Below are 19,194 nucleotides of genomic sequence, written 5' to 3'. Positions count from 1 at the left end.
CAAAAGTGTCAGGGGGCCGCCTGGTTGTCACTCAATGTCACTCAAATGAACACGAATCGACCAGGAAGAGACACAAAACATCTGCAAAAAGACACAAAAAGACCACAGAGAGATGCAAGGAAACTGAAAAGAGACACAAATTACGTACAAACAACACAAAGGGACCTTGAAGAGACATAAAATGACTACAAAGAGACATAAAACTACCTTAAAGAGAAATAAAAGTACCTAAAAAGACATCAAACTATCGTGAAGGGACTCAAAAAGACCACAAAGAGATTGAAAATGACCGCAAAGACATCGAAAATACCTGCAAACAGACACATATGACCACAAGAATGGGCAAGACAACACAAAAGAACCACAAAGTGACACAAATGATCAAAATCACTACAGAGACACAAAACTACCTTAAAGAGACACAAAACAAACACAAAGAGACACAAAACTATCTTAACAAGATACAAAACAACTATAAAGAGGCATAATATGACTATAAAGAGACCTAAAACTCAAAAAGACCACAAAGAGATGCAGCAGAACTGCAGAGACAAAAAACACCCCAATGAGACACAAAATTATCACCAAGACAAAAAATGAATACAAAGAGACAAAAAACTACCTAAAAAATGACTCAAAATGACCACAAAGAGATGAGCAAGAAACTGCAGAGACAAATAAGCCACGAAATGTGCAAAACAAATCACATAAAACTATCTCAGAGACAAAAAAAATCACCACAAAGACACATAAACCACAAAAAGATGCAACTACAAAGAGATTAAACAACAACAAACCCAAAAAAAGAGGTAAAAAATGTTTTTCTCCTATTTAAATTGTTATTATTATTATTATTATTCAAGGTGTTTTTCCAAAGTTAAATATGGTGGGATCACTAGTTCAAAGTATTTTCTAGTTGCAAGTTTTCATTTTCTTCCTCACTATATGAATGAATTTGGAGGATTGTGAATATTAGCCTTTTTATTTTTGCCATTTTTAGATTGACTCCAGTGTGTTTTTCTACCCTTTGAGCGCTAAAAATAAATGTTTGTATCTAATGTCTCTCGAGGGCCTTATTGTGTGATGTGTTCCTGCTTTCTATATTAATTGGTAAATTTACCAAATCTGTTTGTAATTGGAGGAGTTCAGTATCACGTTTGTCTTTATATTAGAGGAGCTCATTGACTTTAATCAGTATGTAAACCACAAAGTGCTGCTGGCGTCCCGGGCCAGAGTCGACAGCCTGTATACAGTATACAGAGGTGTAGATCTGTCCGCCCAAATTAAAACATAAAAAGAGCAAAGGACTTTTTGAATAAATTTAAGTCATTAACCCTTATAAACCAGGCAATTTGGCTTGATTTATTTCAAAAACATGGGAAGAAGACAATGATCAATTTAAGAAGAAATAACCCAGAAATTAGCAAGAAAATAGTAAAATAAATAAAAAAATAAAAAAAGGAAAGGGCACGGAAAACAAAGCTTTAAAAACATATTCTTGCAATTTGTGAGACATTTGTTGCTAAGTTGCTCATTGCCTTTTTCTTCATGTTACTGAAAGAAATTACAAAAATTTGCTCACGGCCCAAAGATTTAAAAAACGTGTGAAATGCGTCTGAATGCAGCACAAGAAAAATAAATCCAATCCACATTTGAGTTAACATCATAAATTAACGCAGAAGAAAATGCACAAATTGGCGCATAAAATTCACTGAAAAGCAAGAAATTAAGCTTTGATGCTCAAAATTTTCTGGCCAACACATTCTCATCCTGACGTGTCAAATATCGCCACTTTGTCACGTCTAAATGTAACGCTCTAGGTATCCTCCCACGTTTATTGTTGGTGTTTATGGACGGCTGTTGAATGCATTTTGTCTTTTCAAAATACACCTCAGTTTTTACAGGAAATGCACAGTTCCTGCTCGTTAGATGCATACAGTTCCTTTCAAAATAAATTTACAGCGGTTCAGCTCGACATTCAGACAGGAAATGACCAGCAGGTTCCTGGCTGAAAGTCCGGGGTTTGTTGGGAACCATCCACCTCCCTTCCTGCTCCATATATTACGTCTTTACGTTTTTCTGCAGCGCTTCCAACTGACGCTGAACAGCTACTTTTGTCATTGGTGTCTGTCACAGCCCGATCTCATTAAAAACATGTAAAATAAAGCCACTTTAACTGTGCCTTTCACGAGTGCACGAGTGCATGAAACGCCACTGGACAGCGTCAGGTGAGAATGCAGGCCAGACAGAACAGTTCATGGTGTTATTTTATGTCAGCAGACGGCCTGACAGCGCCTGTCGCATCCTCGTGGAAAGCAACAAGACGACAACAGCTTGAAATTCTGCCTAAAGGGCGGGCAGGAGTCGTGGATGGATCCAACAAACGCTGGACTCTCAAGCAGGACTCTGGTGTTCGCCTCCCGTCTGAATGTGATGTTTTCTTCCTTCACCTTACCACGTGCCTCTTTTTCCTCATCCTAACTATGAGTGCTGGAGTCCCGGCGTTTGTTGCCTCGACATAACCTCGTGCAGCAGCATCATCCCTCCATGTGCTTGTGTTGACACCACAGTAACAGCTTCCCAGAACGTCAGCGGCAGACGCAGGAGGAAACCTAGAGTGTAATATGTTGATGCTGAAGTCCAATCCACGGCGGCAACATGTGACGACCTGGGATGACAACGTGTTGGCATATCATACCGCCGCAACAGGCGCCGCCCGGCCGACCAGCGGCGTATCATTGCTGCAAACTGACGCTGTGATGTATCCTACTGTTGTAGTAAGAGACTCTAGTGGCTGCAGGAGGTTTTTACTGTCAGCCCATAAACAAACGGAACAGTTCATCTAAACCGGAAAAACATGAAGAACGCAGTTTCATGTTAAAAAATTTGGTGCTCTTCCGATGCCGCTCATCATGGAGAGTCTGCGGACTACGGTGGCCGATGCAAAAACATGAATGTTCCTGTCTGTCACCAGTGTTTGGTTTGTCTGTTTTGGGCTACAGTAGAAACATGGCGATTTCCATAGACGAGGATCGCTCCTTATGTACATATAAATGGCTAATCGACATTAAAAAGCCTTTATTATAGTGGCTGAATCATTAAGAAAGCCAACATGTTAACATGTTAATGTTGGCTTTTTTATGATTTAGCTGCTATAATAAAGGCTATTTAATGCAAAATTCCTCCTCATTTTTCACAGTTTTGGATTTCCTTCCTGTTTATCCTGATTAAAGTTTTTGATCCACATGTGATCACAGCCTACAGAGCAACCAGTCATTTCGGTCTTTCACACAGTGATTCTTATTTTTAGGTGAATTTATCTTCGAGAAAACATACTTATTAGATTTTATTCCATTTCTGCTGATATATTCCCCTAAATCGTGCACACTGGAGCTTTAAAGGACTGAACAAGGGCTCATTTTTTTTAGGATCGAACCACTTCCAGACAGGGTGTTAAATTCACACAGTTCAGTTTTTTTGAAAGCGATTACACTGTCATCCTTAGAAAACCTCGACACGTGAGAGAGAAGTGAGCCGTGACGCTGGTCATACAGAGCGGAGCCCCCCGCAGCAGCAGCAGACCTCCTGGTGAGGACCTGGAGGTGGACACCCTCCTGTGGATGCTCTTGAACCCGCTGCCCCTGGAATCCAATCCAGCTCCACCAACGCTCCTCCCCCTGTCCAAAACTCTCTCCTCCACCAGCCGCGCTACTCGATTACAGCCATAATGGTTCATTTCTGCACCCCGAGACACACGATACACTGTAGCAACCCAGATTCTGTGTGAGACTTGGCGTAACTCTTAACTCTGGGAAACAAAGACTGCAGCCTAGAAAACCGGCTCCCACCTCATTAACAATCACATTTTCAGTCCTCCACACACCCTCCTCCTCCTCCTCCTCCTCCTCCTCCTCTCTGCTCTCTCCCTCCTTTTGTTTTTATTACCATTCTATATCACCACGTCCATCGCTGTAAATCCACCGTGCTCACCGGGAGGATTTTACTTTTTTTATTTTTTATTTTTTTTTTAGAAAAGCTGTTCTCTAACTCTCCCTCCTCTCTGCTTTCAGGCACGCTGCACATTATCGTCATAATTTTCTCTCCCATGAGGCGAGGGCGCTTCGGTGAAGTTGCAAAGGCCTCCCTCCTCTTTTTTTTTTCTTAAATGTGCGTGTGGAAATAATGATTGTAATGGTTTGCAGCTGAGTAGAGGGAGCTGTGAATGACATTATGATTGTGGCGCAATTACCAAGAGCATGAAAACAGACTGTCAGTCAGAGTAATGAGTAATGACTCAATAACACATTTAACACAACACATGAAAGAATAATAATAATAATAACAATAATAATAATAATAATAGATGCATACCCTGTATGAATCTGATACTACAAAGCATTCAGGCATCCCAGGACCTCTGGAGGGTTCTTCGTTCAACAGAAAGGTTTCGGTTGCCTGAAATGTAACACAACAGTCATTTATTCATTAGTTGACTCTGTCTTTTTGTTTAGGGGATTTAAAAACACAGAAAAGCTGCTGCAAAGCCAAAAAACACGGCTCATCCTCATCACCGACCTATTTATTAATCGTCATCAAGTCCCACCACCAGAAGATTACAGGAGAAACTTTCATCTTTACTTCGACACACACAACAACACGTTATCTTGATAAAATGTTCCTCAATATAAATTTAACAAATGTTTGATGTAATTGAAGTATGCATACACCAGGAGAGGGGGGCGCTGATGCGCCTCAAAAGCCACCTGCCATTAACCAGAAGAAGAAGACAATAAGTCACCACCATGTGTTCGGTAATAACCTCACAAAAAATGTATTCTAGGCTTCTTGATGTTTTTGATAAATGTTATTTTGTAAATATTATAATGTTGATCATAAGTTATGAAATTTTGATATTGTTTTTTTTATATGTTTTATACATATTGTCATGTCTCACTTGAATGTTACTGATACACTATTAAAAAAACAATTAAAAAAAGAAGGAAAATTATAATTAGTCATGTGACTCATGTTTATTTATCACACCTGTGGATACTCTGTAATTTCACCGAGCGAACCTGAAGAAGCCGCCGTCGAAACGCGTCGCTCACTCTGAATAAAGTCACAGTGAAGTTCTTCGGCGTGCGACGATGAATTTGTTTTTTTACACTTTGTTTTGACCACAGATAACGGAACTCACGAGCTGCCCAACAGATGAACTCAGAACGTAACGGGTGGACTTCCGTGTCTACATATTACGCTCTCGGTATCCTTCTGCGTCTGCTGGTGATGTTCCGGGACGTCAACAAACATAAACACAGTAAAAACGATATATCCGAGGCGCACGTGAAGGCAGCATGTTTCAAAATGAAATTACGGAAGCTCACATCGCCCTGGTTCGCTCATCAAAAAGCCTTTGGGATTTTTCCATTGGATTTTGGATGATAGTAAAACATATGCTCTATGGCAAACAAACGCTTATGATACTCCTTAAGATACAGTACTTTCAGAGAATTCACAGTTGGGTATTTACTGATATATTTTCTGTCATTATTTAGGCTTCTAACCAAAAACACATCGAAAAAACACACTGACCTCGAGAAGAGAGAACCAGAGGTGCTAAACGCTAACGGATTTTGTGGTTTTAGGACTCATCACTAACTTTCTCTATGTGACTTAACATGCTGTGAAAATGAATTATATTTCCATGTCCATGAACGTGATTTCTAAATTGGGTCAGGCTTTCATCGCTGCTTCACGACGTCATCAAAATCTGTATTTTCTTATTGTTTTGACTGAGCGAAGGCAGAAATTAAATGCTTAAAATCTTTGATCAATCTCTTTGAGATTTTTTGTCTTTATATATTGTTTACATTAATTAGTTTTCCATCCAAATATGGTGCCAATTTGAACCAAATTTTCTAAAATTCTGCAAAATAGATTTGATAGGATTTTGAATCCTCTACTCACTCAGGAGCAAAATTCAGCCATTAAATTAAAAAAATAATAATAAATAAATAAATAAATAAATAAATTTTGATAAATAAATCAACAATTTTGGCAGCATTGCCTGGCCCTCACACACACACACACACACACACACACACACACACACACACACACACACACACACACACACACACACACACACACACACACACACACACACACACACACACACACAGACACACACACACACAGACACACACAGAGTTCCCGGTGTGTCACATATGCCGTGCAGGCCCGTCCTGCCCGTCACCACTTGAATGGGGAGCAAAGTGTTTAGCTGCTCGCACACAATACTCCAACACAAAGGCATTTCCTGTCCCTGCTGTTTCACCTGCATGGTCACTTTTCTGTCAGCGCGCACTGATTCAGCACAAATCATTCACACACACACACACACACACACACACACACACACACACATACACATACGGTCACATACTACACAGATTGGGTCTAGACTCGCACATGCAGAGGCCATACGCCTGCTCTCTCACACACACACACACACACACACACACACACACACACACACACACACACACACACACACACACACACTGCGCCGCATTCACAGATAGTATTAAAGTATAAAGTATTAATTCAAAAGTATTTATTCAAAGTCAGAGACACTCGACTTGCTTTGCTTTGGGGCCACTTTTGCAAAACGACAGTCTGCAGGGGGACCAGTCACAGCAGCCACACACATGTTTTAGGAGTTTAAGACATTTCCAGGACTTTAGGATGTGTCTAAGATTTTAGTACATTTCAGGGATTTTAGGGTGTTTCTAGGATTTTAGGACGTTAGTGTCTTAGCTAGAACCTCTGTCGGGGGTGTGGGGGATCCTCCTCTGACTCTTTTTTATTAACAAGCTCTATTTTGATTCTGTTTTATGCAATTTATGGATACTCAAAGCACAAAAACAATTCCCAGTGTGAATCACTTTTTTTTTATTGAGAATTTGAAAATAGTTGGGGGGCCACCTGGCACCCTATCAGGGGCCAGATTAGGACTGCGAGCCGAAATTTGAGTATCACTCTACTAAGTGTTTGTTTCCATTCAGTGCAGTTCATTTGTATGCTGCGGGACGCGGCAGCACAGACTTGGGCTCTGAATGAGCATCCATTGCAGTTCTGCTGTCAATTGAGGCGTCCGGGCCAGACAACATGGATGGGAGGGAACCACAGACCGAGGATCTGGATCAGGGATGGGAGTTCTGCCTGGTTAGCTGGCCCGTGGCTGTTACTTTTTAGTCCAAACTGGTACAAATTGGTTTTCGCCAGGGCTAAATTTGAATGTCTGTTTTGGATATCAACTAAACCTGTTAGACGAGGGCTAAAAATTGCGAGGTTAATGAAAATAGCTCCGTGCGGGAAAGTTTAAGACCGGGAGCTTCAAGTTTAGTCACTGGATAGAGGAGGAGAAATAATCCTATTTTCCAGAACTTTCTCGTCTCCAAACATACCTTAAGCAGAAACAAACACGGACCCAAAACAGGAACAAACATCGCTCGTAGCCAGCTACAGAATGTAAAGTTATACTATTTAAACTGGCACCAGAGGTAAACAATCTTTTCAGGAATTCAAACAGACATTAAGCTTTTACATATGCACTCAGATACGCACACGCTGACACGGGATTGCACTCGGAGAAATACATGCGCAGACACATGCATAAACACACGGCGCTATAATAAGTCCCAGACTCGGGCTGACCGAGCTGCGGCTGGAGACACAGGCTATTCATATCCTTCAGAATGAGAGGTTACAGCTCGAGTCTTTTCCCTTTCCCTTTTACTGTAACACAGGAAGGGCATCTGTGTGTGTGTGTGTGTGTGTGTGTGTGTGATCTCACTCCATCTCTGTGGCGAAAAGCTCCAGCAGGCAGATTGATTAACATGAGATTAACTTTGGTTTTGTTTAGCATAGCCTCTCTCGCGCCACGTGAAGCATTCAATCACTTAAAAAAAAAGAGAAGTTAGAATTCAAGTCATGCAAGTGACTGAGAAAACACTCCTCGAGACGTTCAGCCTCAGCATCCAACCTCTGGCCTGTCATCATTAATATGTGGGGAAACACAGGAGGAAAACCATTTGAAACCATTTGTCCCGCTAAATGGTGCCCTTGTCAAGCTCCCTGGGCTTTCTGGTAAGCTCTTAAACTGCCCGGTCCAGCTGAAGGATGTATTTTACTCTGCTGATAATCACAGAGTAGCACCAAACAAGGCACGCTGCTGCTTCTAGTGGCCTCCTTCTGACAGATTTTTAGTCACTTAAAGCTGAAAAATGATTTGTGCTGCACAGACAATGGAGTTCAGGCTGAGGTGGCTGAACAGTAATAAATCAAAGGATAATACCGTCAGCCCACTCGCCACAAGAAAATGTTGGCATTGTACCATTCTGCATAACATGGATATAATTATAAGAGTCATAAAATATAGAAATAACCAAAAAAATGAGCAGGAAATTACAAAAAAAAGCAACAAAAAAGAAAAGTAAAAAAAACAAAAAAGAACAGTAAAATGACCTTAAGAAAGTGATTTAAAAAAGTTTGTTTCGTCGATCAGGGTGTTAAAAGGTTAACCATGCAGAGGTCGCTGAACCCTGCGCTCTTCCCAGCACAGTCACCAGAAGGAAGCTCCCTGCAAACCACAGACACGTCGCGTTTGTATGTTTCATATCAACATTTCCAAAGTGACGAAGTATCTGAGCTGACTTTGTCATCTGGAGGTGGACGTGATGCTTTGACGCCTGATTGGCTGCAGAGACCCACAAACAACAAATCTGGTTGTTATTAGCGAGTCATTGCTTGTTTTCAGCATTTTTTAGTATCCAAAAACAGGTGTTTTTTAGCGACCTGTGTTTCCACTGGAAGTAATAGCAGTTCCTGTCATGAATGACATGCAGCAAAGGGCCACAAGCTGGAATCGAACCCGGGCTGCTGCAAAGGCCTCGGCACATGGGGCGCACAGCCTAGCAGGTGAGCTAGAAGCCGCCCCTATTTTTATTTTTTTACTGAGACATAACTCCACATCCTGGGGGAAGAGTGCCACGAAAACCATTTTTTTCTTTCTTTAAAAAACAAACAAAACTGAGATATCGCAGCACAGCGGCTGTTTTTACTGACATCACTGCATTTCCAGCCAGGATAGTGCCATGGAGAGCAGTTGTTTTTTAACCGAGGCGTCGCTTAATTTCCTGCAGGTTGTTGTTTATCGAGACATCACTGCAAAAACTGCCAGGAAAGTGCCACGATAAGCTGTTGTTTTATGCAGACACATTGCTCAGTTTTCTTGCATGTCCTGCAGACATCACTGCATTTCCTGCAGGCACAGTGCTGTGAAAAGCGACTGTTTTCTATCGAGGCATTGCTGAGTTTCCTGCTGAACCAGCGCCACAAAAGGGCCACTGTTTTTTTTACCAAGACGTTGCTGGATAGTATACACTACAACACTATAAAAAGTGTTTTTCTTGTTTCCAGCAGTTTTCTAGCCACAAAAAAAACCCAAGTATTTTAAGCCAAAGCATGATCTTTTCCTCACCATAACCGAGTATTTTTTGTGTCATAACCACTGATGACAGCAGCAGTACTGAAATTTAAAGGTTGCAGAAATGGACAATGCCAATATTGATTCTGGTTATTGGGTTTAACAAGATCATAACTCTGTGATGACTGGATCATATCGGTGTCCATATCTCTCTATCGGTTGTTTGAGGCTGAGTGTTTGATGTCGCTCCCTGCAGCACTGCCCCCCCACCCCGTCAGTTTTTATGGAGCATGGTATCAATTATATATATGTGTTTTTCTATATATATACGCAGCATATGCCCCATCCATATGGCCGGCCCAGAGCTAGAATCGGCGCGGAGCTTCGAGTAATTAACACTTAAAAAGCTCGAGAAATCATTTGATGTCTGGGACTTTTCTGGTGACCGAGACGGAGCGTAACTCGACACTGAACTGGTTGTCAGATTTTATCAATGGGGAGCGCAGACGATGTCTTTATGACTGCAAACAAAGTGGAAAAGAGGGATGAGGAGATTTCGGAGGCTGGGCCAGAGAACAGAGGAGAACAGTTGTTTTCTCCGTCAGTGTCACAGTTCAAGGCTCTACATTATGTGTGTGGTGTTTTAAAGAGATTGTTCAGTGATTTGGGAAATTCGCCTGAGTGAAGATATTAATTTCATGTCTGTGTAAATAAATTAGCCTCACTAGTGACCTCAGAACTCAGTATGACGCTCTGTGATCCAGAGATCCAGATTTGTCACAACACAAATCTTAGGGGGAAATGCCTTTAAAGTGGCTATAATCCTTTTTTTAAACAATGGGTCAAACAAAAGGTCTTATGTATGAAATGATATACAAAATAATTTTCTTATTTTTGCTCTTATCTAGGACATATTCTTATTTTCTTGGTGTCCATTGATTTTTGGGATTCACAGATTAGTTTTATGTTTGTGAAACCTTTTTAAAAAAAAAAGTAGTTGCAAGTTTTAGCTCGTCTTGTTGTGAATCTTTGGTCTGAGTTAGACTTTAGGTTATCGTACGAACCGTTGAGAGGATGCATCGGTTATGTATTCTTGCACAGAAGGGTGACTGAGCATCCTGTTTAACCCCTTAAGGCCCACCTTAATATAGCACACTCGGATCGCCCAAATGCACTTTTCAAAATCAAGCTTTAAAACTTATTATGCATTAATATTATTTTCTACTTTAACTAACTTCACAACAGAGCCTAACCATCAGTCCTAATCACAAATATCAAATATTCATTAATTTTCAGAATTTCAACCCTTTAAATGCCAAGTTTTAGTCATGTTGCCACTATGTTTTTAGATGAAAAAAACTAACAAACAAAAAAAAATATATGATTGTCACTCCCTGGGATCTGTCAGTGATCAGCAGCTACATTGACTGTGACAGGTCACCTAGTGGAAATAGCATGTATTTCCTCCATATGCCAAATATGGTCAAAATGACCTCATCAGGTGGAAAATAGTCAAAATGACAAATTCAGAGTCAAAAGCCCAGAATGACACCCAGAAATAATACAAGTCCTGTTTTTCTGCTCTGATGGCTGTGGGATCAAAAATGTCAGTTTGAATGGGTTTCAATGGAGCATTTTTGGACCTGAACAGTCTGAATGTAACTATTTAGTTTCCACAGTGTATTTTAGACTTATTGTAGGAGCTGAGCTGCAAATTCACTGATTACACTCAAATACACAATCTGGACTACATTTAGGACACATGCATCAACACACACACAATTAGCACAACAGGAAGGATGGAAAGCGCGTAAAATGTGTCAAATGGTTTTAAGGGTTAAACATGACTCCAGATCTGTGCAGAACCTCAGCTGCACTCTGCGTCCTCCTGATGTAAATACAATAAGTCAGAGGCTCAAATTGGCCGTCTGTCATGGCGTTGGATGTATTAGAGCACATATACATGTGGCCCAACTTCTCTCGTTCTCGTGATGTTACACAGACACAGAAACCGCCATGTTTCTGGATCCACTACAATCCACGAGAGGCAGGTATCCTCGCAGCTGCCACAGCGTCCTAATCATTCGCAGGATCGACTCTGTGAGTTCTGGAGCATCTGAGACTTTTTCTTTTCTCTTTTTCTGCTGCAGAAGAACATAACTGACGTCCCAGCCGGTCTCGCTTCATTCAGCCTTAATTGTATCCTCATTCTTCACCTGGTAACGAGCTAACAAACCTGTGCAGATGTGGCAGGCACATCAAAGAGAGGGAGGGATGGGAGGGGGAACTTGTTTGTAGAAAAAATGTGTGGGGGAATATGAAAGGGGGAAATTTACGTTGTGTGAGTCCAAGCCAGCGCCACCTCAGGGAGAAATGCTGGAAAAATGTGATATTTTACACCTGCATCTCAGGAGGTGAGGAACGAGACAGGGAGCAGGGGAGGCGGTAATTAGAGGAGCGTGTGTGTGCGTGTGTGTGTGTTTATAAAGGATTTTTAGTATGTTTCTGGGGCTTGCCACTGGTTCTTTTTCAGCATTCAATTTGGTACGTTGCATTCGATGCCAGATTATTAAAAATGCTAAACCTGGTTATGAACGCTGGAGAAAAAAGTGTTGAAAATTTAAACAAATATGCTAATATTGTTACAGTGATAAATAGCTGGCAAGCCCTGTTTAATGAATAATGCTATTGGCTCTAATTCCTCATTAAGGCCCTAAAGACGAGAGCGAAGAGAGAAAATACATGTATTGTTGTTGTGATTTTTTTTTTCCAAATTAAACTCGGAAGGCAAAAGATACCAACACCTTCCCAAATTAAGTAGATTCAAATTACTCGGTTCCACAGCTGCTGTGCAGTCTGGGGTGTCTTGTGAAACCAATTAATGTGAGGGTTAAGTCTTGATAAAGTAATTGAGGCAGGGTTAGAAATGAGATGGAAGAGTTAGGAGTGTAATGTGATCAGCCTGAGCTCGACCAGACGCCGCAAAAAAAAAAAAAAAAAAATCCATGTCAAAGTCTAGCACTGGAGTTTCCTCAAAAACCAGTTAAAGGAAGTGTGTTTCCTCCAAAGCAAACTAATCTGATCTGAAGTCAAATTCTCCTCATACCTCGTGTGTCCGCTCTCAACCTAAAGTCACTTGTTTTAGGAAAACTAAACCTGCACTGGGAACAGGTGCGATTACTCACTCCTGTCCACCAGAAGAAAATGTTGACTTTGTACGTTCCTGCAAACCACGAATATATATTCCATTTGTAGGTTTCATATATATCAAGTAAACATTTCTAAAGTGACGCAGACGAGTTTATGAGCCAGGAGGAGAGGACAGTGGACGGCGTGACGCCTGCCAAGCTGCAGACCACAACAAGACAACAGTCCTGGTTTATTTGATTTCAAGCCCCAAAACACAGGTGTTTTTTTGCACCCTGTGGTCGTTTTTCCAGCAGGTTTTTAGCACCTAAGCTTGGGTGTTTAGCAAATCACTGCCAGTTAAAAGCAAGTCCCTGTTGCTTTTCTAGTGGAATAAAAGTGCCCAAACCTGTTTTTTTTTTGGTTTTTTTGCAACCTCTGGCTGTTTTTCCAGCAGCTTTCTAGCACTCACATGTGGGTGGCTTTTATTCAGGACTCTTGGCTGTTTTTCCAGTGGTGCTTTAGCCCCCAAACATGGGTGTTTTATCACAACCAGTGGCTGTTTTTCCAGCTGCTTTTCGATCAGTCGATGTCGATATATATCACGATATACATCAAATGACTATTTCTGTCAAGCTTAAAGGTTCCCTTTGACTACTCAGTGAGATATGAAGATATCATGACCAGTGATGCACCATAATGATTATTTCAGCCGATACTGATAAACTGATAATTTCCAGCTTCTCGTGGCCAATAAGAGACCGATAACCGATAACTTCTTTTTGTTAGTTTTTTTCATTACCTGGGGGTGTGAAAGGCTGAGATGTGGTAAGTACAGATTAATTTAATTTGTGCATTTTCGTTAAAAATAGCATTTTAGTGAAAATAAAGTCATTTTCAAGAGCAAAATCAGTTTCTTTTTTTATATTTTGTTTTTTCCCTCGAATCTTCTTATGTCAACTTGAATTGTCCAAAAATAATGCTGAAAATAACGTTTGAGTTCTCGTGGATCTATAGAGAGGAACGTTCCCCAAACTGTCAGGAAGCAGCAGCTACAGAACCGTCCCTAAGTGACGGCTCTGCTGTGATCTCTGCACATTTACACCAAACATCAGACATCAGTTTATTCTTTCAGCAGAACCCAAACTCACCACACCTGAACTCAAACCACGTCCAGCGTGTCCTCTCATCATGTCCTCTCATCATGTCCTCTCATCATGTCCCTGTCACACACACAAGGAGCAGAAGGAGGGAGGGGGAAACGGCGGCCGCTTACACCGGTGTTCAGCGGTTACTGTGAGCAGCGAGCACACTAATAAATGACAGAATCAGGACCAGATCGAGACATTTTGGTGTCCAAGAAGAGAATGAGATCACCTGAAGGACAAGGAGAGGAATTGTGCCAAAAAATTGGATATTTGAAGCCAAAACATGATCTTTTCCTAATCATAACCAAGTTGTTTTTGTGCCTAAACCTGACCTCTCACTAAGCATAATTATAATTTGCACATGTAACACATCATGTGGTTTGCAGGAACAAACAATCTGAACATTATTTTCAATCAATCATCTTCAAGATTCAATCAACTTTTCAAGATTAAATGCTCCATTAGAGGACGAATCACTTAACCTTACACACATAAACATACACACTGAACCTTTAAACCTGGATAAAAAGTCTATTTCTGGCAGCTTCTGGCAGACAACCACAACCCTGACGCATGTGCAGAGGGGATATGACGCCACTGACAGGCGTCAGCGAGCAAATGACACGAATCGAGGCCTTGATTAAAATGAGAGATTTCTGTGGGGTTTAAAATTGTTGGATTTGGGATCATACAAGAACACAACTCAACAAAATATATTGTCTTTAGATGTTTTTAAACAGAAAAGTTACATATTATATTTTTGAAAAGACATACGCAAACGATTCAAGCTGTCAACTCTCACTGTCAAAAGTGACACTTTTCTTTTGATTCATTTACTGCAACACGAATTTCACATCAAAGAACGCGTCACATGATCACCATGTGTCCTCCACAGCCACTCTGCTGAATCTCACGACAATAGCTACAACAGCTTAGAAACCAATCAACCTGACAGACCCATCTGAGCTCACTATCCTAATATTTACGCTGTTTGAGCGTATATCAGAGTTTCCATCTTTAAACTACGGCACAAGCTTACACACCACATAAGCTCTCATGGGCCCGCTCGCAGCCTTATTTATTTTTCCAGGGAAATGTCAAGGCCAGGACAAACATAATAGCATAATATTCTGTATACAGTGAGGGATGACATCACTGGCAGCGACAGCCAAGAGGGAGATCACACAAGACTGGAAAACCACTTGTCTGATCGTCATGTGGTGGGCTACACAAAAACACACACACACACACACACACACACACACACACACACACACGTGCGGGATACAATTACCCCAACTATTTACATAGCACTCTGTGATTACTGTATTTGATTCTTGTGCTCCTTTACTGTACATCACACATATGCTGACCATGAGAGACTTTAAACACGGCTAATATTTTTTTATTATGGTGTGTAAACTAGAATTTGGGACCAAACGTGTGTCACATTTACTTTTCACTTTCCATTATATTTGCGCTTAACCAATAACCTGATGTGCAGGTAGCACAGCCATATGATGCCAAAAATGTCCACTTTTGGGGCTTAAAACTGTTGGAAAAACAGCGACAGGTGCCTAAAAAGCAGAAACCTTTGGGGGCTAAAAGCTGTTAAAATAACAACCATTATTCACGACACTATCTTATCTGGGAAAAAAAGCCAAAGGTCACAAAATAGCACCCACTGATTAGGGCTAAGAAACCACTGAAAAATAGCCACAGGCTCCCCAAAAAACACCCACTTTGGGGGACTACAACGCTGCTGGAAAAACAGCTTTCACGTTTGGGAGTTACAAAAAGCCACTGGAAATCAGCATGGGTCCCTAAGAAGCACCATGTTTTGGGGCTAAGAAACCGCTGTAAAACAGCCACACAGTGCTAAAAAACATCCATGTTTGGGGGCTTTAAAAAAAACCCTTGAAAATCCACTTTTTATTTCACTATCTGCTGGAAAAAAGATAAGGTTCACTAAAAAAAGATCCCTGTTTTGGGGCTGCTAAAACTGCTGAAAAACAGCCATTGGTCTTCAGAAAACACCCACATTTAGGGGCTAAAAGTCTGCTGGAAACAGCCACAGGTCGCTAAAAAAAACACACACTTTTGAGGGTTAAAAAGCCGCTGGAAAAACAACCATTTGTCATGACACTATCTCTACTGGGAAAGAAAGCCAAGTGTCACTAAAAAGCACCCACTTTTTGGGCCTGAGAAACTGCTGAAAAACAGTCACAGAGTCCCCTAAAATAAAACACTTTTGGGGACTAAAACGCAGCTTGAAAAACAGCCATGGGCTGCTTAAAGGCAGCCACACTTCGGGGCTAAAAACTGCTGGAAGAACCAACACAGGTCGCTAAATAAAAACCCACATTCAGGTACAAACTCGCTGAGAAAAAAAGCCACAGCGGATTTAAAAAGTGTCTACATTTGGGGGTATAAAGCTGTTGGAAAAACAGCCACGGGTCGCTTAAAAAACACCCATGTTTGGAGGCTAAAACGTCAAAAGAAAGGCAGAGATGTCTGGCTAAAAAAGCCCAACGTTTTTACAGCCCTGACCTGCCTGGTTGTTTGTTTGGAACTGTTGCCTTCAGCGAATCAGTAACCTGTTGTGCCACAGATCGTTTCCGCAGAAGTCAAAGTGTTTGTTAGTGTGTCAGAGACGGCGGGGGGTGGGGGGCTAACTGACACTGATTGACAGATGTCTCCAGAGCTTTCTGACTAAACTAACACGCAACTGAGATATCTGGCACTAATTCACGATGTATAAAAAGAGGTGAGTTGCAGCTATAAGTAGGAGAATAACAAGTGGAGATAATCCCATGCGAGGCCTGTCCTGAATTCTGTATCATTTTTACTGATGAGCTTCTTGGGCAGCTGCCATGTCAGCGAGGATGCTCGTAAACAAATAATTATTCATACTAATAATCTTCCATATTCATGTGCAAATAAGATCCCTTCCTGGAATCTGAGCAGCTTCAAGGTTGTATGTGGGAGGTTCCCCTAACTAGTGCCTGACTTGACTCATTTCGTGCCAAAAACAGGATCTATCTGAGGGTCAGGGATGTGTGAGCTCTATATCATAATTCTGTATGAAACAGACTTCTTATGACTGATTTTCAAATGTGTGTTTTCACAACCTCACAGAGAATGCATTTGCCAATTTAAACAAATATGCTGTTGTGGGCAAATGTGGATAAAACGGGAAACAATAATAGTTTTTTCTTGTGAAATTAAATTACAAGGAAACCACAAATCAAATGTTATTGAACAAAACAGTGAGCAGACTCCCAAACTTTTACTTTGTGATGTCACCGGATTTCTCTGAATTGCACAAATAAATCACCTGCGTAATGTAAGAACTAAACCGCTGTGCGTAATTACGCACAAATCCAATAGGCACATAATTGAATGTTGGCGCAAAGAATAAGTTCCATAAGTTTGTGGCCAAGTTTCCAAACTCTGCTAAAGTTTGTCTTTTGGTGGGACTGGAGCTCAGGGGGGCTCTTCACATGTCTAACCTTTTATATGACGCCTCCTGATTAGCTGCGACAATCTATGACATGCGATAACGCGTATCATATATGTGGCTATAAATAGTCCAGAGACGGGCCCGCATCAGAGTCATGTTCTCCATGTGGATAAAACGGCAGAAGGCGGTGGGCACCGGGCGCTGAACTGAGCGGGCTGGACTCTGATTTGGCCAGAAGGTTGGAAACAAAATTTTGGCAACATGTTGTGCAACTATTAAAATAATCTATTTTCCTACAACGACAACATCAATTTCAAATACGCATGCAACATTTCTGATTTTAAATATGACAGAAAACAAACAAATACACACACACACACACACACACACACACACACACACACACACACACACACACACACACACACACACACACACACAGGTAGGTGGGAGGACTTGGCACACACTCTCTGGTGACTGTTAGCCATTAGAAGTAAACAGAACCAGAATTATAACTCAGTAAACTTTACTCTGTGTATCATTAAATCTATGAACAGTGAATCTGAAGGCTGACTGCATAAATGAGCAAATTATTGGTTTACATAGCACGTACCATTGTGGTGTAGGGAAGTGTGCCAACACTCTCAAAGACCCATTTTCCACTCTCAAAAGTTCGGCTTCCAAAAAAAAAAAAAAAAAAAAAAAGTGTGTGGAGAGAAAAGTGCTCGGTTTCTTGTTCAGCTGGGCCTTATACCGGAAGCAAAGGAGCCCTAAAACACGGCCTGCTGCCCGATAAACATTTTTTTTTATTTTAATTGTAGTCAACTCCTCTCAGTGCACGGGAGGACGGAGCGGTATAATCCAAGACTTCTGCGTCCCGACTTCTTCATGCAAGGTGTTTGTGTTCGCGTTCAGCTCGTGATATTTCCATGAAAACCGCCAGCAGCGCGCGCTCCTCTCTCCCTCTCCCTCTCTCTCTCTCTCTCTCTCACTCTCTCTCTCTCTCTCTCCAGCGTGTCCCGGTACCGTAATGTCCACCGAGCCGCCGCGCTCTGCGCCACCGATACAGTCCCCGCGTGAGCCGGAGTGACAGAGCAGGAGTCTGGCTGCGCACCGACAGTAAGTAGCTCGCACTCTCTGCTGCTTACGCGCTCACCAAAATCAGCTGTTGCTCCTGCAAGAGGGGGACGACGCCGCGCGCTTTCACCCCCTCGTGCATGCTTCGCTGATGGTAAAAATGTGTCCTACTCGGTCCTCCTCCTCCTCCCTCCACCTGTTCCTCAGTGTCCGGAGAAAGTTGCGGAGAGATCGGCGGTCGCCATGTGGCAGCAGCAGCAGCGGCGGCGGCGCAGGAGTTGATGGGAGTAAAGCGGGACTTTGGTGAGCAACCAGGAGGCGAAATGTCCCCCCGCGTGTGAGCGAAATTAAGAGGTGAAAACGCAGCACGCACGCACCGGCGGGGACGTGCGGTGTCCTGCGGCCGCGGCCGGAGAAGCGGAGCGGCGGGCTGGTGAATTATTAATAACCAGAGCGGCTCGCAGTCTGTCGTGTTCAGTGAGTAACCAGGGCGGCAGCTGGGGGTTTAGAGGAATTAAATACGGGCTCAGAGTAAACCATGGACGCAGGGGATTAGTAGCTCTCACCGGCAAAAGTGTAGGGCAGCTCGGGGCCGCCGGAGAGGGCGGGAGGGAGGAAGCGGCGGGGGAGGCAGTCGCCGCGGTGGAAGGTTATGATGATAAACCCAAATATTTTTCTGAGAGGGTGAAACACAAGAAGAGAGGAAGCTGTAAACTTTAGATTCAGCCTGCATGCAAAGAGCCGTGTGGTCAGTTAAAATATGACCTGCGAGTCAAACATAATTTTATTCTTTACGGTTTATTGCTAAAAAGAATTATTTAATTCTCGTGGCAAATTACCGGACTGATCTACGCGTCATGCATGTGGTGGGAAATATATTTCCACAGCCT

The 19,194-nt window shown here is 42.0% G+C and overlaps 1 protein-coding gene across 5 annotated transcripts in view; it reads right to left on the bottom strand.

Moving 5' to 3' along the window:
- Positions 1-18,628, bottom strand: part of nfixb (nuclear factor I/Xb) — a 207,693-nt gene extending 189,065 nt beyond the window's left edge. For 2 of the 5 annotated variants that reach the window (XM_088069563.1, XM_088069565.1), the window contains exons 1-2: positions 17,841-18,518; positions 4,372-4,455 (exon numbers count right to left, since the gene is read on the bottom strand). In XM_088069563.1, coding sequence (XP_087925689.1) covers positions 4,372-4,455; positions 17,841-17,843 — 87 coding nt within the window. In that variant the 5' untranslated portion in view covers positions 17,844-18,518. Of the gene's footprint in view, positions 1-4,371; positions 4,456-17,840 lie in introns of all 5 variants that reach the window. The other 3 variants (XM_088069576.1, XM_088069567.1, XM_088069571.1) reach the window with 3 other exon arrangements.
- Positions 18,629-19,194: the final 566 nt, after the last annotated feature.

This window comes from Plectropomus leopardus, chromosome 18 (assembly GCF_026936395.1).
Source record: "Plectropomus leopardus strain MGB_pleo_1.0 chromosome 18, ASM2693639v1, whole genome shotgun sequence".
NCBI lineage: Eukaryota > Metazoa > Chordata > Actinopteri > Perciformes > Serranidae > Plectropomus > Plectropomus leopardus.
The sequence above is the reverse complement of the archived record's forward strand: the minus strand, read 5'-3'. Positions and strand labels throughout refer to the sequence as shown.